The sequence below is a fragment of the Bufo gargarizans genome, unplaced genomic scaffold (assembly GCF_014858855.1).
Source record: "Bufo gargarizans isolate SCDJY-AF-19 unplaced genomic scaffold, ASM1485885v1 original_scaffold_1062_pilon, whole genome shotgun sequence".
In the NCBI taxonomy this organism is placed as follows: Eukaryota; Metazoa; Chordata; class Amphibia; order Anura; family Bufonidae; genus Bufo; species Bufo gargarizans.
This window is the reverse complement of record NW_025334220.1, coordinates 82,158-108,934: the sequence shown is the minus strand read 5'-3', so window position 1 is coordinate 108,934 and position 26,777 is coordinate 82,158. Positions and strand designations below refer to the sequence as shown.

The window sequence follows — 26,777 nt, the reverse complement described above, 5'->3', positions numbered from 1 at the left end:
CCATAGTTTGGGAGGCATGAGACGGTCTGTAGTTTGGGAGGCATGAGACGGTCTGTAGTTTGGGAGGCATGAGACGGCCTGTAGTTTGGGAGGCATAAGACGGTCTGTAGTTTGGGAGGCATGAGACGGTCTGTAGTTTGGGAGGCACGAGACGGTCTGTAGTTTGGGAGGCATGAGACGGTCTGTAGTTTGGGAGGCATGAGACGGTCTGTAGTTTGGGAGGCATAAGACGGTCTGTAGTTTGGAAGGCATGAGACGGTCTGTAGTTTGGGAGGCATGAGACGGTCTGTAGTTTGGGAGGCACGAGACGGTCTGTAGTTTGGGAGGCACGAGACGGTCTGTAGTTTGGGAGGCATGAGACGGTCTGTAGTTTGGGAGGCATGAGACGGTCTGTAGTTTGGGAGGCATGAGACGGTCTGTAGTTTGGGAGGCATGAGACGGTCTGTAGTTTGGGAGGCATGAGACGGTCTGTAGTTTGGGAGGCATGAGACGGTCTGTAGTTTGGGAGGCATGAGACGGCCTGTAGTTTGGGAGGCATGAGACGGTCTGTAGTTTGGGAGGCATGAGACGGTCTGTAGTTTGGGAGGCATGAGACGGCCTGTAGTTTGGGAGGCATGAGACGGCCTGTAGTTTGGGAGGCATGAGACGGCCTGTAGTTTGGGAGGCATGAGACGGTCTGTAGTTTGGGAGGCATGAGACGGTCTGTAGTTTGGGAGGCATGAGACGGTCTGTAGTTTGGGAGGCATGAGACGGTCTGTAGTTTGGGAGGCACGAGACGGTCTGTAGTTTGGGAGGCACGAGACGGTCTGTAGTTTGGGAGGCACGAGACGGTCTGTAGTTTGGGAGGCACGAGACGGTCTGTAGTTTGGGAGGCACGAGACGGTCTGTAGTTTAAGAGGCACGAGACGGTCTGTAGTTTGGGAGGCACGAGACGGTCTGTAGTTTGGGAGGCACGAGACGGTCTGTAGTTTGGGAGGCACGAGACGGTCTGTAGTTTGGGAGGCACGAGGCGGTCTGTAGTTTGGGAGGCATGAGACGGTCTGTAGTTTGGGAGGCATGAGACGGTCTGTAGTTTGGGAGGCACGGTGTGATCCGTAGTTTGGGAGGCACGGTGTGAGCCATAGTTTGGGAGGCACGGTGTGAGCCATAGTTTGGGAGGCATGAGACGGCCTGTAGTTTGGGAGGCATGAGACGGTCTGTAGTTTGGGAGGCATGAGACGGTCTGTAGTTTGGGAGGCATGAGACGGTCTGTAGTTTGGGAGGCATGAGACGGTCTGTAGTTTGGGAGGCATGAGACGGTCTGTAGTTTGGGAGGCATGAGACGGTCTGTAGTTTGGGAGGCATGAGACGGTCTGTAGTTTGGGAGGCATGAGACGGCCTGTAGTTTGGGAGGCATGAGACGGTCTGTAGTTTGGGAGGCATGAGACGGTCTGTAGTTTGGGAGGCATGAGACGGTCTGTAGTTTGGGAGGCATGAGACGGTCTGTAGTTTGGGAGGCACGAGACGGTCTGTAGTTTGGGAGGCACGAGACGGTCTGTAGTTTGGGAGGCATGAGGTGGTCTGTAGTTTGGGAGGCATGAGACGGTCTGTAGTTTGGGAGGCATGAGACGGCCTGTAGTTTGGGAGGCATGAGACGGTCTGTAGTTTGGGAGGCATGAGACGGTCTGTAGTTTGGGAGGCATGAGACGGTCTGTAGTTTGGGAGGCATGAGACGGTCTGTAGTTTGGGAGGCACGAGACGGTCTGTAGTTTGGGAGGCACGAGACGGTCTGTAGTTTGGGAGGCATGAGGTGGTCTGTAGTTTGGGAGGCATGAGACGGTCTGTAGTTTGGGAGGCATGAGGTGGTCTGTAGTTTGGGAGGCATGAGGCGGTCTGTAGTTTGGGAGGCATGAGGCGGTCTGTAGTTTGGGAGGTACAGCAGAGTCTATCCTATTAATGTGTTCTTGGTTGTGCTGCAAAAATTCCCCGTCCTCCTCAAATGTAAGAAACACAACAGAATGAAAGTAATAATTTAATATTCAAAAGTAAAACAGCAATAAAGAAAAGAGATGTCACATAGAGAAAACAGGAACGTCTCTCTGAGGAACCTGCAACGTGCACTTGTGACATCATAACTGTGGAATCTGACATCATAACTGTGGAACAAGACAACATCTGGTAGTGACATCAGAACCAAGGAACATGGCGTCATCATCATCCCAGCGGAGAAATGTGACCTCCTTAGGTGGTGGCATCACAGTCAATAAATGGTATATCATGTAAACTAAAGAACATGGAAACATCTGCAACATAAAATCAGACAGTGACATCACCGCCTAGGAATGTGCCATCACAGTGCAGGAATGTGACAATATCTGGTAATGACATCACAGGTACAGAATGTTACATAAAGTGACATCATATCCAAGGAACATTACAGCATCTGGTAGTGAAATCCCAGCAGAGAAATCTGATATCATCGACTAGTGACATCACAGCATGTTGTACGACATAACAGCTAAAAAGATATTCCATGCCATGTTTATCACAACCTTACAATGATATCGTTTGTTTGTGACATGAGGAGTGAGAAGAGGACATCACAGGCAGATTAACCCTCCACCATTGGGCCCTTCAGCTCCTCCAGTAACTCTGACGCCATCTTCCGCAGTTCTGAGTTGGCTGTATGGGACAGCTCCGTGACGCGGGGCAGGCATTGCTGGACTTCTTCCCATAACATGTGCAGAACATCCGGCTCAAGAACCAAGGACTGGATGAGACGCAGGGTGTGGAGACAGACTTCATTGTCAGGATCTAGGAGGAAGAGACAGGTCATTCCCAACCGAACACGTCAGACCTACTCTGTCTATAATGTAAGGAGCACAGAAGTAACGGATCTGGGAAGACAGGCATCCCATGGAGCAGAAGACACTCCACAGGGGTTCACTAACTCAATAAGAAAGAGTCGGCCCCTCTAATTGCAGTTCTTTCTGCATATTGTATTCCATGTCAGATATACAGTAAGATGCCTGTGACGCAGCACTTGTAACTAGTAGGGAGGAAGCCCTTCTTCAGGCTCAAAGGCAAAAAAAAGTCAAAGCACCTCGTAGAACGGGGATGTTATGTGCGACATGGAATATGCAAAAAAGATATCCCAGATATTGGATTTATGGGGTTTGATGAGCAATGGTGGTGGTCATCCTTTGGGAGGAATCGGGTCTGGAAGGGGATAGTGGGTTGGGAAGATACCCTCCTGTTTATGTTCAATGGAATCATGAGCACTATAGTCTCAGAAGGAGGCTTGTTATGTGCAGGGTTATCCTGGTACCCTGTGATGACATCAGGATATACAGAGGTGCATGGACCTTGTGTCATGGAGAAGTTAGACTTATCGTTAGTTGGCACTAGAACCTCTGTTGAGCATACTTGAATAAAGCACTTGAGATGAGATATAGCACTATTAGCTGTAATAATGTCTCCCCATACACTACATATGGAGATAGGAGATCCTGCTCCCTAACTCTCAAATAGAAGCACCATATTGGACATTCTAGAGAGGTACTGTGCAGTATAGATGTGAATAAAGCACTTGAGATAACATATAGCACTATTAGCTGTAATAACATATCCCCATTGACTACATATGGAGAGAGTATATTCTGCTCCCTATTTCTCACTCAGAAGCTCTATATGGGACATAATACAGAGGTACTGTGCAGTATAGATGTGAATAAAGCACTTGAGATAACATATAGCACTATTAGCTGTAATAACATATCCCCATTGACTACATATGGAGAGAGTATATTCTGCTCCCTATTTCTCACTCAGAAGCTCTATATGGGACATAATACAGAGGTACTGGGCAGTATAGATGTGAATAAAGCACTTGGGGTGAGATATAGCACTTACAATTAGCTGCAATAATGTCTCCCTATAAGCTACAGAGAGAAAGTAGATTCTGCTTCCTCTGTACAGGACATTATAGGGAGGTAAATGGAGGGGTGGCCGTGCTTGTGCCCTGTGGAAATAGCCTAGTGCACTCACTCTGCTTTTTTTGGAAGTCCCATATAAAGAAATGGAGAGCACACTGCACATGTGCAGTCTGCTCTCCTTCATTTTGTGGGCCCTGTTCTAGAGATAGGTGCAGGTCTCACCTCTGGGACCTGCACCTATCAGACATTGGTGGCTTATCCTAGTGATATGCCACCAAAGTGCAAGATGGGCCAAGACCTGTAAGGATATGTTATTGTTAGAGGTTCTTGATTTGGGTCTCCTTGTAGTAAAGTTTTAGCAATAATCGAAGTATCTATGACTCCTGTAGGGGTGCCCACATCACGGCCACTCACTGACTACTCTTCCATGCTCTGTGAGGCTGAAGGGACATGTGTAGAACGTTTCACTTTACAGGGAATATGCTCTCTTTCTGCTACAAGTCATAGATGTCAGACTTGTGCGGCCGACTGCGCAGTGGGAATCTGCTGACGTCTCTGTCTAATGTTTTATTTTGTGGCGGTCTCTCTAAATCCCACTCTGGGAGGTTTGTGGTGGGATGAATCCTGAAGACTGTGGGGGAAGGAGAATCAGCTGCAGCCTACAAGAAAACTGCCTGAGGGGAGAAGATTTATACAAGTGCAAGAGAACACCCTGAAACATAAAAGGAAGCTACAGAGGACTCCCCAAGACGACCTGCCAGCAGAATGCTCCTCTCCTGTTATTCCACACAGAGGAGGATAGAATTCTAAGCAGCTCAGTGGTTAACACTGTAGGGGAGACCGGTGGCTCAGTGATCAGCACCGGTGGGCAGTGTGGAGACATGAGCGTCAGTGGTTAGCACTGGTGGACAGCATAGTGACTCACTGGCTAGCACTGGCACCTTGCAGCACTGGGATCCTGTGTTCCAATCTGATCAAGGATAACAAATTCACTGAGTTTCTATGTTCTCCCTCTGTTTGCGTGTGGGTTCCTCCCACAAACTGAGCTCCACTGGGGAAAGCGAGTGATGATGTCTGTAAAGCGCTGTGTAATATGTCAGTTATATACAGTACGGTATGTGATGAGAATATCTGTAAGTGATGAGAATGTCTGTACATTACTGCAGAATATGTCAGTGATATATAAGTGATGAGAATGTCTGTACAGCATTGTGGAATATGCCAGCGATATATGTAGTGAGAATGTCTGTACAGCGCTGTGGAATATGTCAGTGATATATATGTGATGAGAATGTCTGTACAGCGCTGTGTACTATGTAAGTGATATACAGTACGGTATGTGATGAGAATATCTGTAAGTGATGAGAATGTCTGTACAGCGCTGTGGAATATGTCAGTGATATATAGTGATGAGAATGTCTGTACAGCGCTGTGGAATATGTCAGTGATATATAAGGGATGAGAATGTCTATACAGCGCTGTAGAATATGTCAGTGATATATATGTGATGAGAATGTCTGTACAGCGCTGTGTACTATGTAAGTGATATACAGTACGGTATGTGATGAGAATATCTGTAAGTGATGAGAATGTCTGTACAGCGCTGTGGAATATGTCAGTGATATATAAGTGATGAGAATGTCTGTACAGAGCTGTGGAATATGTCAGTGATATATAAGGGATGAGAATGTCTGTACAGCGCTGTGGAATATGTCAGTGATATATAGTGATGGGAAAGTCTGTACAGCGCTGTGGAATATGTCAGTGATATATCAGTGATGAGAATGTCTGTACAGCTCTGTGGAATATGTCAGTGATATATAAGGGATGAGAATGTCTGTACAGTGCTGTGGAATATGTCAGTGATATATGTAGTGAGAATGTCTGTACAGCGCTGTGGAATATGTCAGTGATATATAAGGGATGAGAATGTCTGTACAGTGCTGTGGAATATGTCAGTGATATATAAGTGATGAGAATGTCTGTACTGCAGAATATTCCAAAGAAAGAAGATGGAGGCAGCATGACCGGTAAAACATCCCTTTATTAGGGGAACCGCCAAGTGAACAGCGTGCAGGGGTTGTGACGTTTCGGCTGCTTCACAGCCTTTATCAAACACAAAATGCCATTAACAAGTGCCTGTTTAAATATCTTAAAACACACCCACTCATAAGAGAGTGGCCAATGATAGTGTGACTAAGGTGCTGAGGTCATCACAGATGCGTCCTCAGGTGCTCCTACTACATGTGTCAAACAATCATACATATTAGATCCTTATCGCCCACATACCTGACAGGCACACATGTGCCTCGGCGTTCACAAGCGCCAGGCGCGCATGACAGGAAAGAGAGGGTCACGTCACTGCCTGTTTCCTTAGGATCAGCTGCTCGCAGTGCGGCTCCGCCCACCCGATCTCACGTCATCCTATCTCCCCCGTCGTGCGCGCCGTTGTCAGGGACGCCTCCGGGCTGGTCCGCCCCTACCCCACAAGACGGGTGCGATAACTCCACCCCACCGCATCCGCAGTATTCACGATCCAAACCTAGATCGGATTAGGCTGCAATGCTGTTCTGCATTCCCTTCACAGCTTAAGGCAACGATGGGGGACGTCCACAAAGGAGGCGGTGTCATCACGTCATCAGCCGAAACCCGGCCCTGATGACATCACAGTCCCGCCTCTCCAGTGTCCGATCCACCCCGCATTGCCGAAGCTGCAACCTCGGTCTAGCCCCATCCTTTGCTGCGGTGCGTGAAGGGAGAAATCCACACTCATCTAGGGGTCACGGATTGGACCCAAGCCTTAGTTCTATGGCATGCCGTACTCCATGTGGGCTAGGAAAAAGTGAGAAACGTGCCTTAATAAAAAACAAACTACAGTTAAAAACATTACACAGAGAACCAGTTCAAAGGTCACTCAGGCTCATTACACATTCGTTATCGGAAAATCTATGTTCATCCCATAAGGTTGGAGGGCTCTCATTTCAAAAATCCACCTAAGTTCTTTCTTCTGTAGAATCCGATCCTTGTCCCCCCCACGTCTCAGAGGGCCAACCGAATCAATGATTCTGAATCGGAGTTGGTTGACCGAGTGCCCACGCTCCAGGAAATGTTTTGCCACCGGCTTGTCAATCTGGGCCCTACGGATGTTACTCTTGTGGGAATTGATGCGTTCCCTGGCTTCCATAGTGGTCTCCCCAATGTAGATGAGGCCACATGGGCACGTGATCATGTATATCACGTCCCGTGACCTGCATGTGAAAAAGTTTTTGATCTTATAAGGCTTGCCGCTATAGGGATGGGCAAAGGTATCACCCTTCAGCATATTGCCACAGTTACAACACCCAAGGCAGGGAAAACATCCCAACTTCCTTGGTGCCAGATACCTTTGCCCATCCCCATGCGGCTCCCCAACCTCGGTCTTCACCAATCTGTCACGCAGGTTGGTCCCTCTCTTGTATGCCATCATGGGGAAACCCACAAATTCCTCTACCATGGGCAAACCTTTTTGTAAAATGTGCCATTCTTTGCGTATAATACGCGCTATATCACCACTTTTGGATCCATATGTCGAGACAAACGGAATCCGTTTAGAATCCCTCTCCTTCTTCTTTCCCTGGAACGTGGACTCCCGGTCAACCTCCCCCACTTTTTGTGAGATCTTCTCTACCAACCGTCGTGGGTACCCCCTCTCAAGGAATTTCTTCCCCATCTCCTCCACCCTTATCCCAAATTGCTCTTCCCCCGTTGGGATGTTTTCCCTGCCTTGGGTGTTGTAACTGTGGCAATATGCTGAAGGGTGATACCTTTGCCCATCCCTATAGCGGCAAGCCTTATAAGATCAAAAACTTTTTCACATGCAGGTCACGGGACGTGATATACATGATCACGTGCCCATGTGGCCTCATCTACATTGGGGAGACCACTATGGAAGCCAGGGAACGCATCAATTCCCACAAGAGTAACATCCGTAGGGCCCAGATTGACAAGCCGGTGGCAAAACATTTCCTGGAGCGTGGGCACTCGGTCAACCAACTCCGATTCAGAATCATTGATTCGGTTGGCCCTCTGAGACGTGGGGGGGACAAGGATCGGATTCTACAGAAGAAAGAACTTAGGTGGATTTTTGAAATGAGAGCCCTCCAACCTTATGGGATGAACATAGATTTTCCGATAACGAATGTGTAATGAGCCTGAGTGACCTTTGAACTGGTTCTCTGTGTAATGTTTTTAACTGTAGTTTGTTTTTTATTAAGGCACGTTTCTCACTTTTTCCTAGCCCACATGGAGTACGGCATGCCATAGAACTAAGGCTTGGGTCCAATCCGTGACCCCTAGATGAGTGTGGATTTCTCCCTTCACGCACCGCAGCAAAGGATGGGGCTAGACCGAGGTTGCAGCTTCGGCAATGCGGGGTGGATCGGACACTGGAGAGGCGGGACTGTGATGTCATCAGGGCCGGGTTTCGGCTGATGACGTGATGACACCGCCTCCTTTGTGGACGTCCCCCATCGTTGCCTTAAGCTGTGAAGGGAATGCAGAACAGCATTGCAGCCTAATCCGATCTAGGTTTGGATCGTGAATACTGCGGATGCGGTGGGGTGGAGTTATCGCACCCGTCTTGTGGGGTAGGGGCGGACCAGCCCGGAGGCGTCCCTGACAACGGCGCGCACGACGGGGGAGATAGGATGACGTGAGATCGGGTGGGCGGAGCCGCACTGCGAGCAGCTGATCCTAAGGAAACAGGCAGTGACGTGACCCTCTCTTTCCTGTCATGCGCGCCTGGCGCTTGTGAACGCCGAGGCACATGTGTGCCTGTCAGGTATGTGGGCGATAAGGATCTAATATGTATGATTGTTTGACACATGTAGTAGGAGCACCTGAGGACGCATCTGTGATGACCTCAGCACCTTAGTCACACTATCATTGGCCACTCTCTTATGAGTGGGTGTGTTTTAAGATATTTAAACAGGCACTTGTTAATGGCATTTTGTGTTTGATAAAGGCTGTGAAGCAGCCGAAACATCACAACCCCTGCACGCTGTTCACTTGGCGGTTCCCCTAATAAAGGGATGTTTTACCGGTCATGCTGCCTCCATCTTCTTTCTTTGGACTGTTCATGAAGGAGCCCTGATGAATCTTGGACTCCAGGTAGGCTGCTGCATACCGGATGACCTCAAGCTCTGGTGAGTGCGATTCCAATACTAATTTTTCTGTTACTGTACTGCAGAATATGTCAGTGATATATAAGAGATGAGAATGTCTGTACAGCGCTGTGGAATATGTCAGTGATATAAGTGATGAGAATGTCTGTACAGGGCTGTGGAATATGTCAGCATGGGGGTAGGAAGTGAGGGGGACGGATCCCCCCCAGGAAATAATGCGGGGGAAACAGGTTTGGTCAAATCCCCCCCAGCGGCAGTGTGTGCGGTGGCGGGGCAGGCACTGAGATGAGCGCGACCATTGTGGAAGCGAAGCGCTCATCTCCATAGTGATCTGACTGTTTGTATCGCCGTCCTCAGGACAGCAATACAAACAGAAGGCTGCGAAGGAGCAGGGCAGGGAGGTGTGTCCCATTCCTGATCCTCTGATAGGCTGCCGGCACTACTAGGCCGGCAGCCTATAAGAGGGCGGCGTAGGCGGCGTACAGCGCTGGAGTCGGGACACAGGCCGGAAGAGGCCTGCCACGCATCGCTCCAAAGAGGTAAGTATAACTGTTATTATTTTTTTTTTACTATATACAATACTTCGTTTTTTTTTAATGGCACATAATGGGGGGGCCCTATTACTGGCACATGATTGGGGGGCTGTTATTACTGGCACATAATGGGGGGGCCAGGTTATTACTGGCACATAATGGGGGGGGGGGCGGTTATTACTGGCACATAATAAGGGGGGCCCGGTTATTACTGGCACATAATAAGGGGGGCCCGGTTATTACTGGCACATGATTGGGGGGGGGGGGCTTGGTTATTACTGGCACATAATGGGGGGGGGCCCTGTTATTACTGGCACATAATGGGGGGCCCTGTTATTACTGGCACATAATGGGGGGGGGCCTGGTTATCACCCGTCTGCTCATTACCTGTCATCACCCGTCTGCTCCATTACCTGTAATCCCCCGTCTGCTCCATTACCTGTAATCCCCCGTCTGCTCCATTACCTGTAATCCCCCGTCTGCTCCATTACCTGTCATCACCCGTCTGCTCATTACCTGTCATCACCCGTCTGCTCCATTACCTGTCATCGCCCGTCTGCTCCATTACCTGTCATCCCCCGTCTGCTCCATTACCTGTAATCCCCCGTCTGCTCCATTACCTGTCATCACCCGTCTGCTCCATTACCTGTAATCCCCCGTCTGCTCCATTACCTGTCATCCCCCGTCTGCTCCATTACCTGTCATCCCCCATCTGCTCCATTACCTATCATCCCCCGTCTGCTCCATTACCTGTCATCACCCGTCTGCTCCATTACCTGTCATCACCCGTCTGCTCCATTACCTGTCATCACCCGTCTGCTCCATTACCTGTCATCACCCGCCTGCTCCATTACCTGTCATCCCCCGTCTGCTCCATTACCTGTCATCACCCGTCTGCTCCATTACCTGTCATCACCCGTCTGCTCCATTACCTGTCATCACCCGTCTGCTCCATTACCTGTCATCACCCGTCTGCTCCATTACCTGTCATCACCCGCCTGCTCCATTACCTGTCATCCCCCGTCTGCTCCATTACCTGTCATCACCCGTCTGCTCCATTACCTGTCATCACCCGTCTGCTCCATTACCTGTCATCACCCGTCTGCTCCATTACCTGTCATCCCCCGCCTGCTCCATTACCTGTCATCCCCCGTCTGCTCCATTACCTGTCATCCCCCGTCTGCTCCATTACCTGTCATCACCCGTCTGCTCCATTACCTGTCATCACCCGTCTGCTCCATTACCTGTCATCACCCGTCTGCTCATTACCTGTCATCGCCCGTCTGCTCTATTACCTGTCATCACCCGTCTGCTCCATTACCTATCATCACCCGTCTGCTCATTACCTATCATCACCCGTCTGCTCCATTACCTGTCATCACCCGTCTGCTCCATTATCTATCATCCCCATGTCTGCTCCATTACCTGTCATCCCCCGTCTGCTCCATTACCTGTCATCCCCCGTCTGCTCCATTACCTGTCATCACCCGTCTGCTCATTACCTGTCATCACCCGTCTGCTCATTACCTGTCATCACCCGTCTGCTCCATTACCTGTCATCCCCCATCTGCTCCATTACCTATCATCCCCCGTCTGCTCTATTACCTGTCATCACCCGTCTGCTCCATTACCTATCATCCCCCGTCTGCTCCATTACCTGTCATCCCCCGTCTGCTCCATTACCTGTCATCACCCGTCTGCTCCATTACCTGTCATCACCCGTCTGCTCCATTACCTGTCATCACCCGCCTGCTCCATTACCTGTAATCCCGTCTGCCCATTACCTGTCATCACCCGTCTGCTCCATTACCTGTCATCACCCGTCTGCTCCATTACCTGTCATCACCCGTCTGCTCCATTACCTGTCATCACCCGTCTGCTCCATTACCTGTAATCCCCCGTCTGCTCCATTACCTGTCATCACCCGTCTGCTCCATTACCTGTCATCACCCGTCTGCTCCATTACCTGTAATCCCCCGTCTGCTCCATTACCTGTAATCCCCCGTCTGCTCCATTACCTGTCATCACCCGCCTGCTCCATTACCTGTCATCACCCGTCTGCTCCATTACCTGTCATCACCCGTCTGCTCCATTACCTGTAATCCCCCGTCTGCTCCATTACCTATCATCACCCGTCTGCTCCATTACCTGTCATCACCCGTCTGCTCCATTACCTGTAATCCCCCGTCTGCTCCATTACCTGTAATCCCCGTCTGCTCCATTACCTGTCATCACCCGCCTGCTCCATTACCTGTCATCACCCGTCTGCTCCATTACCTGTCATCACCCGTCTGCTCCATTACCTGTAATCCCCCGTCTGCTCCATTACCTGTCATCACCCGTCTGCTCCATTACCTATCATCCCCCGTCTGCTCCATTACCTGTCATCACCCGTCTGCTCCATTACCTGTCATCACCCGCCTGCTCCATTACCTGTCATCACCCGTCTGCTCCATTACCTGTAATCCCCCGTCTGCTCCATTACCTGTCATCACCCGTCTGCTCCATTACCTGTAATCCCCCGTCTGCTCCATTACCTGTCATCACCCGTCTGCTCCATTACCTATCATCCCTGTCTGCTCATTACCTATCATCACCCGTCTGCTCCATTACCTGTCATCACCCGTCTGCTCCATTACCTGTCATCACCCGTCTGCTCCATTACCTGTAATCCCCCGTCTGCTCCATTACCTGTCATCCCCCGTCTGCTCCATTACCTGTCATCACCCGCCTGCTCCATTACCTGTAATCCCCCGTCTGCTCCATTACCTGTCATCACCCGTCTGCTCCATTACCTGTAATCCCCCGTCTGCTCCATTACCTGTAATCCCCCGTCTGCTCCATTACCTGTCATCACCCGTCTGCTCCATTACCTGTCATCACCCGTCTGCTCCATTACCTGTCATCACCCGTCTGCTCCATTACCTATCATCCCCCGTCTGCTCCATTACCTGTAATCCCCCGTCTGCTCCATTACCTGTCATCACCCGTCTGCTCCATTACCTGTCATCCCCCGTCTGCTCCATTACCTGTCATCCCCCGTCTGCTCCATTACCTGTCATCACCCGCCTGCTCCATTACCTGTAATCCCCCGTCTGCTCATTACCTGTCATCACCCGTCTGCTCATTACCTGTATCCCCCGTCTGCTCCATTACCTGTCATCACCCGTCTGCTCCATTACCTATCATCCCCCGTCTGCTCCATTACCTGTCATCCCCCGTCTGCTCCATTACCTATCATCACCCGTCTGCTCCATTACCTATCATCCCCCGTCTGCTCCATTACCTGTAATCCCCCGTCTGCTCCATTACCTGTCATCACCCGTCTGCTCCATTACCTGTCATCACCCGTCTGCTCCATTACCTGTCATCACCCGTCTGCTCCATTACCTATCATCCCCCGCTGCTCCATTACCTGTAATCCCCCGTCTGCTCCATTACCTGTCATCACCCGTCAGCTCCATTACCTGTCATCACCCGTCTGCTCCATTACCTGTAATCCCCCGTCTGCTCCATTACCTGTCATCACCCGTCTGCTCATTACCTGTAATCCCCCGTCTGCTCATTACCTGTAATCCCCCGTCTGCTCCATTACCTGTCATCCCCCGTCTGCTCCATTACCTGTAATCCCCCGTCTGCTCCATTACCTGTAATCCCCCGTCTGCTCATTACCTGTAATCCCCCGTCTGCTCATTACCTGTCATCACCCGTCTGCTCCATTACCTGTCATCACCCGTCTGCTCCATTACCTGTAATCCCCCGTCTGCTCCATTACCTATCATCACCCGTCTGCTCCATTACCTATCATCCCCCGTCTGCTCCATTACCTGTAATCCCCCGTCTGCTCCATTACCTGTCATCCCCCGTCTGCTCCATTACCTGTCATCACCCGTCTGCTCCATTACCTGTCATCACCCGTCTGCTCCATTACCTATCATCCCCCGTCTGCTCCATTACCTGTAATCCCCCGTCTGCTCCATTACCTGTCATCACCCGTCTGCTCCATTACCTGTCATCACCCGTCTGCTCCATTACCTGTAATCCCCCGTCTGCTCCATTACCTGTCATCACCCGTCTGCTCATTACCTGTAATCCCCCGTCTGCTCATTACCTGTAATCCCCCGTCTGCTCCATTACCTGTCATCCCCCGTCTGCTCCATTACCTGTAATCCCCCGTCTGCTCCATTACCTGTAATCCCCCGTCTGCTCATTACCTGTAATCCCCCGTCTGCTCATTACCTGTCATCACCCGTCTGCTCCATTACCTGTCATCACCCGTCTGCTCCATTACCTGTAATCCCCCGTCTGCTCATTACCTGTCATCACCCGTCTGCTCATTACCTGTAATCCCCCGTCTGCTCCATTACCTGTCATCACCCGTCTGCTCCATTACCTATCATCCCCCGTCTGCTCCATTACCTGTCATCCCCCGTCTGCTCCATTACCTATCATCACCCGTCTGCTCCATTACCTATCATCCCCCGTCTGCTCCATTACCTGTAATCCCCCGTCTGCTCCATTACCTGTCATCACCCGTCTGCTCCATTACCTGTCATCACCCGTCTGCTCCATTACCTGTCATCACCCGTCTGCTCCATTACCTATCATCCCCCGTCTGCTCCATTACCTGTAATCCCCCGTCTGCTCCATTACCTGTCATCACCCGTCTGCTCCATTACCTGTCATCACCCGTCTGCTCCATTACCTGTAATCCCCCGTCTGCTCCATTACCTGTCATCACCCGTCTGCTCATTACCTGTAATCCCCCGTCTGCTCATTACCTGTAATCCCCCGTCTGCTCCATTACCTGTCATCCCCCGTCGGCTCCATTACCTGTAATCCCCCGTCTGCTCCATTACCTGTAATCCCCGTCTGCTCATTACCTGTAATCCCCCGTCTGCTCATTACCTGTCATCACCCGTCTGCTCCATTACCTGTCATCACCCGTCTGCTCCATTACCTGTAATCCCCCGTCTGCTCCATTACCTGTCATCAACCCGTCTGCTCATTACCTGTAATCCCCCGTCTGCTCATTACCTGTCATCACCCGTCTGCTCCATTACCTGTAATCCCCCCGTCTGCTCATTACCTGTCATCACCTGTCTGCTCCATTACCTGTAATCCCCCGTCTGCTCCATTACCTGTCATCACCCGTCTGCTCCATTACCTGTAATCCCCCGTCTGCTCATTACCTGTCATCACCTGTCTGCTCCATTACCTGTCATCCCCCGTCTGCTCCATTACCTGTCATCACCCGTCTACTCCATTACCTGTCATCACCCGTCTGCTCCATTACCTATCATCCCTGTCTGCTCATTACCTGTCATCACCCGTCTGCTCCATTACCTGTAATCCCCCGTCTGCTCATTACCTGTCATCACCCGTCTGCTCCATTACCTGTCATCCCCCGTCTGCTCCATTACCTGTCATCACCCGTCTGCTCCATTACCTGTCATCACCCGCCTGCTCCATTACCTGTAATCCCCCGTCTGCTCCATTACCTGTCATCACCCGTCTGCTCCATTACCTGTAATCCCCCGTCTGCTCCATTACCTGTCATCACCCGTCTGCTCCATTACCTATCATCCCTGTCTGCTCATTACCTGTAATCCCCCGTCTGCTCATTACCTGTAATCCCCCGTCTGCTCCATTACCTGTCATCCCCCGTCTGCTCCATTACCTGTCATCACCCGTCTGCTCCATTACCTATCATCCCTGTCTGCTCATTACCTGTCATCACCCGTCTGCTCCATTACCTGTCATCACCCGTCTGCTCCATTACCTATCATCCCTGTCTGCTCATTACCTGTCATCACCCGTCTGCTCCATTACCTGTCATCACCCGTCTGCTCCATTACCTGTAATCCCCCGTCTGCTATCTATTAGTGATATCCTCATTCCGCGCGTTCTTGTCACCTGCTTGTGATACGTGCGTCATACTGTCCATTTTATCCGTACTGTCAGTGCCGTTATCTGACACTGGCAGCGGCTGTCCTCCAGTTCAGAGCTCCTGTACATACTGGCAGCTGTTTGGCCCGTGACCTCATTCACTTCTGAGACATTTCCCAGAATCCTCCAGTGAGAATGTCCCCGATACCAGAGGTAAAACCATCGCCACAGATGGAATGATGTAGAGGAGCCGGAGAAGCAACCTTGCTACAACGGCCCAGCCGGAGCCCGGCGCCAGTGTCCTGTGCTGTCTGCAGTGGGTGCTGCGGGGCCAATGAGGGAAGGCTCCCTCTTTAAGAGCACCGGCGCCCTGCACTACCATTGTGGGGTGCTGACCAGTTTCAATGGGGGGCCTAATAGAGGTCTCCAGGTCGGCCATCTTTGTACTGTTATTAGGCCCTGCAGTACAGTAAACGGAGCTGTCACTTCTAATAGGAGCGACACTGCAGTACAGGGAGCAAAGCAGTCACCTACTGAGAGCGCTGCAGTACAGTGGATGGAGCTGTCACCTACTGAGAGCGCTGCAGTACAGGGAGCAAAGCAGTCACCTACTGAGAGCGCTGCAGTACAGTGGATGGAGCTGTCACCTACTGAGAGCGCTGCAGTACAGGGAGCAAAGCAGTCACCTACTGAGAGCGCTGCAGTACAGTGGATGGAGCTGTCACCTACTGAGAGCGCTGCAGTACAGGGAACAAAGCAGTCACCTACTGATAGCGCTGCAGTACAGGGAGCAAAGCAGTCACCTACTGAGAGCGCTGCAGTACAGTGGATGGAGCTGTCACCTACTGAGATCGCTGCAGTACAGGGAGCAAAGCAGTCACCTACTGAGAGCGCTGCAGTACAGGGAGCAAAGCAGTCACCTACTGAGAGCGCTGCAGTACAGTGGATAGAGCTGTCACCTACTGAGAGCGCTGCAGTACAGAGAGCAAAGCAGTCACCTACTGAGAGCGCTGCAGTACAGTGGATGGAGCTGTCACCTACTGAGAGCGCTGCAGTACAGTGGATGGAGCTGTCACCTACTGAGAGCGCTGCAGTACAGTAGATGGAGCTGTCACCTACTGAGAGCGCTGCAGTACAGTGGATGGAGCTGTCACCTACTGAGAGCGCTGCAATACAGTGAATGGAGCTGTCACCTACTGAGAGCGCTGCAGCACAGTGGACGGAGCTGTCACCTACTGAGAGCGCTGCAGTACAGAGAGCAAAGCAGTCACCTACTGAGAGCGCTGCAATACAGTGGACGGAGCTGTCACCTACTGAGAGCGCTGCAGTACAGAGAGCAAAGCAGTCACCTACTGAGAGCGCTGCAGTACAGTGGATGGAGCTGTCACCTACTGAGAGCGCTGCAGTACAGTGGATGGAGCTGTCACCTACTGAGAGCGCTGCAATACAGTGAATGGAGCTGTCACCTACTGAGAGCGCTGCAGTACAGGGAGCAAAGCAGTCACCTACTGAGAGCGCTGCAGTACAGGGAGCAAAGCAGTCACCTACTGAGAGCGCTGCAGTACAGTGGACGGAGCTGTCACCTACTGAGAGCGCTGCAGTACAGTGGATGGAGCTGTCACCTACTGAGAGCGCTGCAGTACAGTGGATGGAGCTGTCACCTACTGAGAGCGCTGCAGTACAATGGATGGAGCTGTCACGTACTGAGAGCGCTGCAGTACAGTGGATGGAGCTGTCACCTACTGAGAGCGCTGCAGTACAGTGGATGGAGCTGTCACCTACTGAGAGCGCTGCAGTACAGGGTACGGAGCTGTCACCTACTGAGAGCGCTGCAGTACAGTGGATGGAGCTGTCACCTACTGAGAGCGCTGCAGTACAGTGGATGGAGCTGTCACCTACTGAGAGCGCTGCAGTACAGTGGATGGAGCTGTCACCTACTGAGAGCGCTGCAGCACAGTGGATGGAGCTGTCACCTACTGAGAGCGCTGCAGTACAGGGAGCAAAGCAGTCACCTACTGAGAGCGCTGCAGTACAGTGGATGGAGCAGTCACCTACTGAGAGCGCTGCAGTACAGTGGATGGAGCTGTCACCTACTGAGAGCGCTGCAGTACAGTGGATGGAGCTGTCACCTACTGAGAGCGCTGCAGTACAGTGGATGGAGCTGTCACCTACTGAGAGCGCTGCAGTACAGTGGATGGAGCTGTCACCTACTGAGAGCGCTGCTGTACAGTGGATGGAGCTGTCACCTACTGAGAGCGCTGCAGTACAGTGGATGGAGCTGTCACCCACTGAGAGCGCTGCAGTACAGTGAATGGAGCTGTCACCTACTGAGAGCGCTGCAGTACAGTGGATAGAGCTGTCACCTACTGAGAGCGCTGCAGTACAGTGGATAGAGCTGTCACCTACTGAGAGCGCTGCAGTACAGTGGATGGAGCAGTCGCCTACTGAGAGCGCTGCAGTACAGTGGATGGAGCTGTCACCTACAGAGAGCGCTGAAGTACAGTGGATGGAGCTGTCACCTACTGAGAGCGCTGCAGTACAGTGGATGGAGCAGTCGCCTACTGAGAGCGCTGCAGTACAGTGGATGGAACTGTCACCTACTGAGAACGCTGCAGTACAGTGGATGGAGCAGTCGCCTACTGAGAGCGCTGCAGTACAGTGGATGGAGCTGTCACCTACTGAGAGCGCTGCAGTACAGTGGATGGAGCTGTCACCTACTGAGAGCGCTGCAGTACAGTGGATGGAGCTGTCACCTACTGAGAGCGCTGCAGTACAGTGAATGGAGCTGTCACCTACTGAGAGCACTGCAGTACAGTGGATAGAGCTGTCACCTACTGAGAGCGCTGCAGTACAGTGGATGGAGCTGTCACCTACTGAGAGCGCTGCAGTACAGTGGATGGAGCAGTCGCCTACTGAGAGCGCTGCAGTACAGTGGATGGAGCTGTCACCTACTGAGAGCGCTGAAGTACAGTGGATGGAGCTGTCACCTACTGAGAGCGCTGCAGTACAGTGGATGGAGCAGTCGCCTACTGAGAGCGCTGCAGTACAGTGGATGGAGCTGTCACCTACTGAGAGCTCTGCAGTACAGTGGATGGAGCTGTCACCTACTGAGAGCGCTGCAGTACAGTGGATGGAGCAGTCGCCTACTGAGAGCGCTGCAGTACAGTGGATGGAGCTGTCACCTACTGAGAGCGCTGCAGTACAGTGGATGGAGCTGTCACCTACTGAGAGCGCTGCAGTACAGTGGATGGAGCTGTCACCTACTGAGAGCGCTGCAGTACAGTGGATGAAGGTGTCACCTACTGAGAGCGCTGCAGTACAGTGGATGGAGCTGTCACCTACTGAGAGCGCTGCAGTACAGTGGATGGAGCTGTCACCTACTGAGAGCGCTGCAGTACAGTGGATGGAGCTGTCACCTACTGAGAGCGCTGCAGTACAGTGGATAGGAGCTGTCACCTACTGAGAGCGCTGCAGTACAGTGGATGGAGCTGTCACCTACTGAGAGCGCTGCAGTACAGGGTACGGAGCTGTCACCTACTGAGAGCGCTGCAGTACAGTGAATGGAGCTGTCACCTACTGAGAGCGCTGCAGTACAGTGGATGGAGCTGTCACCTACTGAGAGCGTTGCAGTACAGTGGATGGAGCTGTCACCTACTGAGAGCGCTGCAGTACAGTGGATGGAGCTGTCACCTACTGAGAGCGCTGCAGTACAGTGGATGGAGCTGTCACCTACTGAGAGCGCTGCAGTACAGTGGATGGAGCAGTCACCTACTGAGAGCGCTGCAGTACAGTGGATGGAGCAGTCGCCTACTGAGAGCGCTGCAGTACAGTGGATGGAGATGTCACCTACTGAGAGCGCTGCAGTACAGTGGATGGAGCTGTCACCTACTGAGAGCGCTGCAGTACAGTGGGTGAAGCTGTCACCTACTGAGAGCGCTGCAGTACAGGGAGCAAAGCAGTCACCTACTGAGAGCGCTGCAGTACAGTGGATGGAGCTGTCACCTACTGAGAGCGCTGCAGTACAGTGGATGGAGCTGTCACCTACTGAGAGCGCTGCAGTACAGTGGATGGAGCTGTCACCTACTGAGAGCGCTGCAGTACAGTGGATGGAGCAGTCACCTACTGAGAGCGCTGCAGTACAGTGGATGGAGCAGTCATCTACTGAGAGCGCTGCAGTACAGTGGATGGAGCAGTCACCTACTGAGAGCGCTGCAGTACAGGGTACGGAGCTGTCACCTACTGAGAGCGCTGCAGTACAGTGAATGGAGCTGTCACCTACTGAGAGCGCTGCAGTACAGTGGATGGAGCTGTCACCTACTGAGAGCGCTGCAGTACAGTGGATGGAGCAGTCACCTACTGAGAGCGCTGCAGTACAGTGGATGGAGCTGTCACCTACTGAGAGCGCTGCAGTACAGTGGATGGAGCTGTCACCTACTGAGAGCGCTGCAGTACAGTGGATGAAGCTGTCACCTACCGAGAGTGCTGCAGTACAGTGGATGGAGCTGTCACCTACTGAGAGCGCTGCAGTACAGTGGATGGAGCTGTCACCTACTGAGAGCGCTGCAGTACAGGGAGCAAAGCAGTCACCTACTGAGAGCGCTGCAGTACAGTGGATGAAGCTGTCACCTACCGAGAGTGCTGCAGTACAGTGGATGAAGCTGTCACCTACTGAGAGCGCTGCAGTACAGTGGATGGAGCTGTCACCTACTGAGAGCGCTGCAGTACAGTGGATGGAGCTGTCACCTACTGAGAGCGCTGCAGTACAGTGGATGGAGCTGTCACCTACTGAGAGCGCTGCAGTACAGTGGATGGAGCTGTCACCTACTGAGAGCGCTGCAGTACAGTGGATGGAGCTGTCACCTACTGAGAGCGCTGCAGTACAGTGGATGGAGCTGTCACCTACTGAGAGCGCTGCAGTACAATGGATGGAGCAGTCACCTACTGAGAGCGCTGCAGCACAGTGGATGGAGCTGTCACCTACTGAGAGCGTTGCAGTACAGTGGATGGAGCAGTCACCTACTGAGAGCGCTGCTGTACAGTGGATGGAGCTGTCACCTACTGAGAGCGCTGCAGTACAGTGAATGGAGCTGTCACCTACTGAGAGCGCTGCAGTACAGTGGATGGAGCGTCACCTACTGAGAGCGCTGCAGTACAGTGGATGGAGCTGTCACCTACTGAGAGCGCTGCAGTACAGTGGATGGAGCTGTCACCTACTGAGAGCGCTGCAGTACAGTGGATGGAGCTGTCACCTACTGAGAGCGCTGCAGTACAGTGATGGAGCTGTCACCTACTGAGAGCGCTGCAGTACAGTGGATGGAGCTGTCACCTACTGAGAGCGCTGCAGTACAGTGGATGGAGCAGTCGCCTACTGAGAGCGCTGCAGTACAGTGGATGGAGCTGTCACCTACTGAGAGCGCTGCAGTACAGTGGATGGAGCTGTCACCTACTGAGAGCGCTGCAGTACAGTGGATGGAGCTGTCACCTACTGAGAGCGCTGCAGTACAGTGGATGGAGCTGTCACCTACTGAGAGCGCTGCAGTACAGTGGATGGAGCTGTCACCTACTGAGAGCGCTGCAGTACAGTGGATGGAGCTGTCACCTACTGAGAGCGGCTGCAGTACAGGGATAGAGCTGTCACCTACTGAGAGCGCTGCAGTACAGTGGATGGAGCTGTCACCTACTGAGAGCACTGCAGTACAGTGGATGGAGCTGTCACCTACTGAGAGCGCTGCAGTACAGTGGATGGAGCTGTCACCTACTGAGAGCGCTGCAGTACAGTGGATGGAGCAGTCACCTGCTGAGAGCGCTGCAGTACAGTGGACGGAGCTGTCACCTACTGAGAGCGCTGCAGTACAGTGGATGGAGCTGTCACCTACTGAGAGCGCTGCAGTACAGTGGATAGAGCAGTCACCTGCTGAGAGCGCTGCAGTACAGTGGACAAAGCAGTCTCCTACTGAGAGCGCTGCAGTACAGTGGATGGAGCTGTCACCTACTGAGAGCGCTGCAGCACAGTGGATGGAGCTGTCACCTACTGGAGAGCGCTGCAGTACAGTGGAGGAGCTGTCACCTACTGAGAGCGCTGCAGTACAGTGGATGGAGCTGTCACCTACTGAGAGCGCTGCAGTACAGTGAACGGAGCTGTCACCTACTGAGAGCGCTGCAGTACAGTGAATGGAGCTGTCACCTACTGAGAGCGCTGCAGTACAGTGGATGGAGCTGTCACCTACTGAGAGCGCTGCAGTACAGTGGATGGAGCTGTCACCTACTGAGAGCGCTGCAGTACAGTGGGTGGAGCTGTCACCTACTGAGAGCGCTGCAGTACAGTGGATGGAGCTGTCACCTACTGAGAGCGCTGCAGTACAGTGGATGGAGCTGTCACCTACTGAGAGCGCTGCAATACAGTGAATGGAGCTGTCACCTACTGAGAGCGCTGCAGTACAGTGGATGGAGCTGTCACCTACTGAGAGCGCTGCAGTACAGTGATGGAGCTGTCACCTACTGAGAGCGCTGCAGTACAGTGGATAGAGCTGTCCACCTACTGAGAGCGCTGCAGTACAGTGGATGGAGCTGTCACCTACTGAGAGCGCTGCAGTACAGTGGATGGAGCTGTCACCTACTGAGAGCGCTGCAGTACAGGGAGCAAAGCAGTCACCTACTGAGAGCGCTGCAGTACAGTGGATGGAGCTGTCACCTACTGAGAGCGCTGCAGTACAGGGAGCAAAGCAGTCACCTACTGAGAGCGCTGCAGTACAGTGGATGGAGCTGTCACCTACTGAGAGCGCTGCAGTACAGTGGATGGAGCTGTCACCTACTGAGAGCGCTGCAGTACAGGGAGCAAAGCAGTCACCTACTGATAGCGCTGCAGTACAGGGAGCAAAGCAGTCACCTACTGAGAGCGCTGCAGTACAGTGGATGGAGCTGTCACCTACTGAGATCGCTGCAGTACAGGGAGCAAAGCAGTCACCTACTGAGAGCGCTGCAGTACAGGGAGCAAAGCAGTCACCTACTGAGAGCGCTGCAGTACAGTGGATGGAGCTGTCACCTACTGAGAGCGCTGCAGTACAGTGGATGGAGCTGTCACCTACTGAGAGCGCTGCAGTACAGAGAGCAAAGCAGTCACCTACTGAGAGCGCTGCAGTACAGTGGATGGAGCTGTCACCTACTGAGAGCGCTGCAGTACAGTGGATGGAGCTGTCACCTACTGAGAGCGCTGCAGTACAGTAGATGGAGCTGTCACCTACTGAGAGCGCTGCAGTACAGTGGATGGAGCTGTCACCTACTGAGAGCGCTGCACTACAGTGAATGGAGCTGTCACCTACTGAGAGCGCTGCAGCACAGTGGACGGAGCTGTCACCTACTGAGAGCGCTGCAGTACAGAGAGCAAAGCAGTCACCTACTGAGAGCGCTGCAATACAGTGGACGGAGCTGTCACCTACTGAGAGCGCTGCAGTACAGAGAGCAAAGCAGTCACCTACTGAGAGCGCTGCAGTACAGTGGATGGAGCTGTCACCTACTGAGAGCGCTGCAGTACAGTGGATGGAGCTGTCCACCTACTGAGAGCGCTGCAATACAGTGAATGAGCTGTCACCTACTGAGAGCGCTGCAGTACAGGGAGCAAAGCAGTCACCTACTGAGAGCGCTGCAGTACAGGGAGCAAAGCAGTCACCTACTGAGAGCGCTGCAGTACAGTGGACGGAGCTGTCACCTACTGAGAGCGCTGCAGTACAGTGGATGGAGCTGTCACCTACTGAGAGCGCTGCAGTACAGTGGATGGAGCTGTCACCTACTGAGAGCGCTGCAGTACAATGGATGGAGCTGTCACGTACTGAGAGCGCTGCAGTACAGTGGATGGAGCTGTCACCTACTGAGAGCGCTGCAGTACAGTGGATGGAGCTGTCCACCTACTGAGAGCGCTGCAGTACAGGGTACGGAGCTGTCACCTACTGAGAGCGCTGCAGTACAGTGGATGGAGCTGTCACCTACTGAGAGCGCTGCAGTACAGTGGATGGAGCTGTCACCTACTGAGAGCGCTGCAGTACAGTGGATGGAGCTGTCACCTACTGAGAGCGCTGCAGCACAGTGGATGGAGCTGTCACCTACTGAGAGCGCTGCAGTACAGGGAGGCAAAGCTGTCACCTACTGAGAGCGCTGCAGTACAGTGGATGGAGCAGTCACCTACTGAGAGCGCTGCAGTACAGTGGATGGAGCTGTCACCTACTGAGAGCGCTGCAGTACAGTGGATGGAGCTGTCACCTACTGAGAGCGCTGCAGTACAGTGGATGGAGCTGTCACCTACTGAGAGCGCTGCAGTACAGTGGATGGAGCTGTCACCTACTGAGAGCGCTGCATGTACAGTGGATGGAGCTGTCACCTACTGAGAGCGCTGCAGTACAGTGGATGGAGCTGTCACCTACTGAGAGCGCTGCAGTACAGTGGATGGAGCTGTCACCTACTGAGAGCGCTGCAGTACAGTGGATAGAGCTGTCACCTACTGAGAGCGCTGCAGTACAGTGGATGGAGCTGTCACCTACTGAGAGCGCTGCAGTACAGTGGATGGAGCTGTCACCTACTGAGAGCGCTGCAGTACAGTGGATGAGCGTCACCTACTGAGAGCGCTGCAGTACAGTGGATGGAGCTGTCACCTACTGAGAGCGCTGCAGTACAGGGAGAGCTGTCACCTACTGAGAGCGCTGCAGTACAGTGGATGGAGCTGTCACCTACTGAGAGCGCTGCAGTACAGTGGATGGAGCTGTCACCTACTGAGAGCGCTGCAGTACAGGGAGCAAAGCAGTCACCTACTGAGAGCGCTGCAGTACAGGGAGCAAGCAGTCACCTACTGAGAGCGCTGCAGTACAGTGGATGGAGCTGTCACCTACTGAGAGCGCTGCAGTACAGGGAGCAAAGCAGTCACCTACTGAGAGCGCTGCAGTACAGGGAGCAAAGCAGTCACCTACTGAGAGCGCTGCAGTACAGTGGATGGAGCTGTCACCTACTGAGAGCGCTGCAGTACAGTGGATGGAGCTGTCACCTACTGAGAGCGCTGCAGTACAGGAGCAAAGCAGTCACCTACTGAGAGCGCTGCAGTACAGTGGATGGAGCTGTCACCTACTGAGAGCGCTGCAGTACAGTGGATGGAGCTGTCACCTACTGAGAGCGCTGCAGTACAGTGGATGGAGCTGTCACCTACTGAGAGCGCTGCAGTACAGTGGATGGAGCTGTCACCTACTGAAGCGCTGCAATACAGTGAATGGAGCTGTCACCTACTGAGAGCGCTGCAGCACAGTGGACGGAGCTGTCACCTACTGAGAGCGCTGCCGTACAGAGAGCAAAGCAGTCACCTACTGAGAGCGCTGCAATACAGTGGACGGAGCTGTCACCTACTGAGAGCGCTGCAGTACAGAGAGCAAAGCAGTCACCTACTGAGAGCGCTGCAGTACAGTGGATGGAGCTGTCACCTACTGAGAGCGCTGCAGTACAGTGATGGAGCTGTCACCTACTGAGAGCGCTGCAATACAGTGAATGGAGCTGTCCACCTACTGAGAGCGCTGCAGTACAGGGAGCAAAGCAGTCACCTACTGAGAGCGCTGCAGTACAGGGAGCAAAGCAGGTAGCCAGTCACCTACTGAGAGCGCTGCAGTACAGTGGCGGAGCTGTCACCTACTGAGAGCGCTGCAGTAAGTGGATGGAGCTGTCACTACTGAGAGCGCTGCAGTACAGTGGATGGAGCTGTCACCTACTGAGAGCGCTGCAGTACAATGGATGGAGCTGTCACGTACTGAGAGCGCTGCAGTACAGTGGATGGAGCTGTCACCTACTGAGAGCGCTGCAGTACAGTGGATGGAGCTGTCACCTACTGAGGATCGCTGCAGTACAGGGTACGGAGCTGTCACCTACTGAGAGCGCTGCAGTACAGTGGATGGAGCTGTCACCTACTGAGAAGCGCTGCAGTACAGTGGATGGAGCTGTCACCTACTGATGAGCGCTGCAGTACAGTGGATGGAGCTGTCACCTACTGAGGAGCGCTGCAGCACAGTGGATGGAGCTGTCACCTACTGAGAGGCTGCAGCAGTACAGGGAGCAAAGCAGTCAATACTGTGGAGCTGCAGTACGTGGATGGGCAGTCACAATGAGAGCGCGCAGTACATTGGGATGGAGCATTCACCTACTGAAGAGCGCTGCAGTACAGTGGATGGAGCTGTCACCTACTGAGAGCGCTGCAGTACAGTGGATGGAGCTGTCACCTACTGAGAGCGCTGCAGTACAGTGGATGGAGCTGTCACCTACTGAGAGCGCTGCAGTACAGTGGATGGAGCTGTCACCTACTGAGAGCGCTGCAGTACAGTGGATGGAGCTGTCACCTACTGAGAGCGCTGCGTACAGTGGATGGAGCTGTCACCTACTGAGAGCGCTGCAGTACAGTGGATGGAGCTGTCACCTACTGAGAGCGCTGCAGTACAGTGATGGAGCTGTCACCTACTGAGAGCGCTGCAGTACAGTGGAGAGCTGTCACCTACTGAGAGCGCTGCAGTACAGTGGATGGAGCTGTCACCTACTGAGAGCGCTGCAGTACAGTGGATGGAGCAGTCACCTACTGAGAGCGCTGCAGTACAGTGGATGGAGCTGTCACCTACTGAGAGCGCTGCAGTACAGTGGATGGAGCTGTCACCTACTGAGAGCGCTGCAGTACAGTGGATGGAGCAGTCACCTACTGAGAGCGCTGCAGTACAGTGGATGGAGCTGTCACCTACTGAGACGCTGCAGTACAGTGGATGGAGCAGTCCTACTGAGAGCGCTGCAGTACAGTGGATGGAGCTGTCACCTACTGAGAGCGCTGCAGTACAGTGGATGGAGCTGTCACCTACTGAGAGCGCTGCAGTACGTGGATGGAGCTGTCACCTACTGAGAGCGCTGCAGTACAGTGATGGAGCTGTCACCTACTGAGAGCGCTGCAGTACAGTGGATGGAGCTGTCACCTACTGAGAGCGCTGCAGTACAGTGGATGGAGCTGTCACCTACTGAGAGCGCTGCAGTACAGTGGATGGAGCTGTCACCTACTGAGAGCGCTGCAGTACAGTGGATGGAGCTGTCACCTACTGAGAGCGCTGCAGTACAGTGGATGGAGCTGTCACCTACTGAGAGCGCTGCAGTACAGTGGATGGCAGTCACCTACTGAGAGCGCTGCAGTACAGTGGATGGAGCATGTCCAGCCTACTGAGAGCGCTGCAGTACAGTGGATGGAAGCTGTCACCTACCTGAGAGCGCTGCAGTACAGTGGATGG

At 52.9% G+C, this 26,777-nt stretch overlaps 1 protein-coding gene across 1 annotated transcript in view; it reads right to left on the bottom strand.

The window, feature by feature from the left end:
* Positions 1-2,091: 2,091 nt before the first annotated feature.
* The window catches only part of LOC122922923 (heat shock transcription factor 2 binding protein), an 85,405-nt gene continuing 60,719 nt past the window's right edge, over positions 2,092-26,777 (bottom strand). The window contains exon 7 of the mRNA XM_044273692.1: positions 2,092-2,793. Within this exon, the coding sequence (XP_044129627.1) occupies positions 2,591-2,793 (203 nt within the window). The 3' untranslated portion in view covers positions 2,092-2,590. The remainder of the gene's footprint in view (positions 2,794-26,777) is intronic.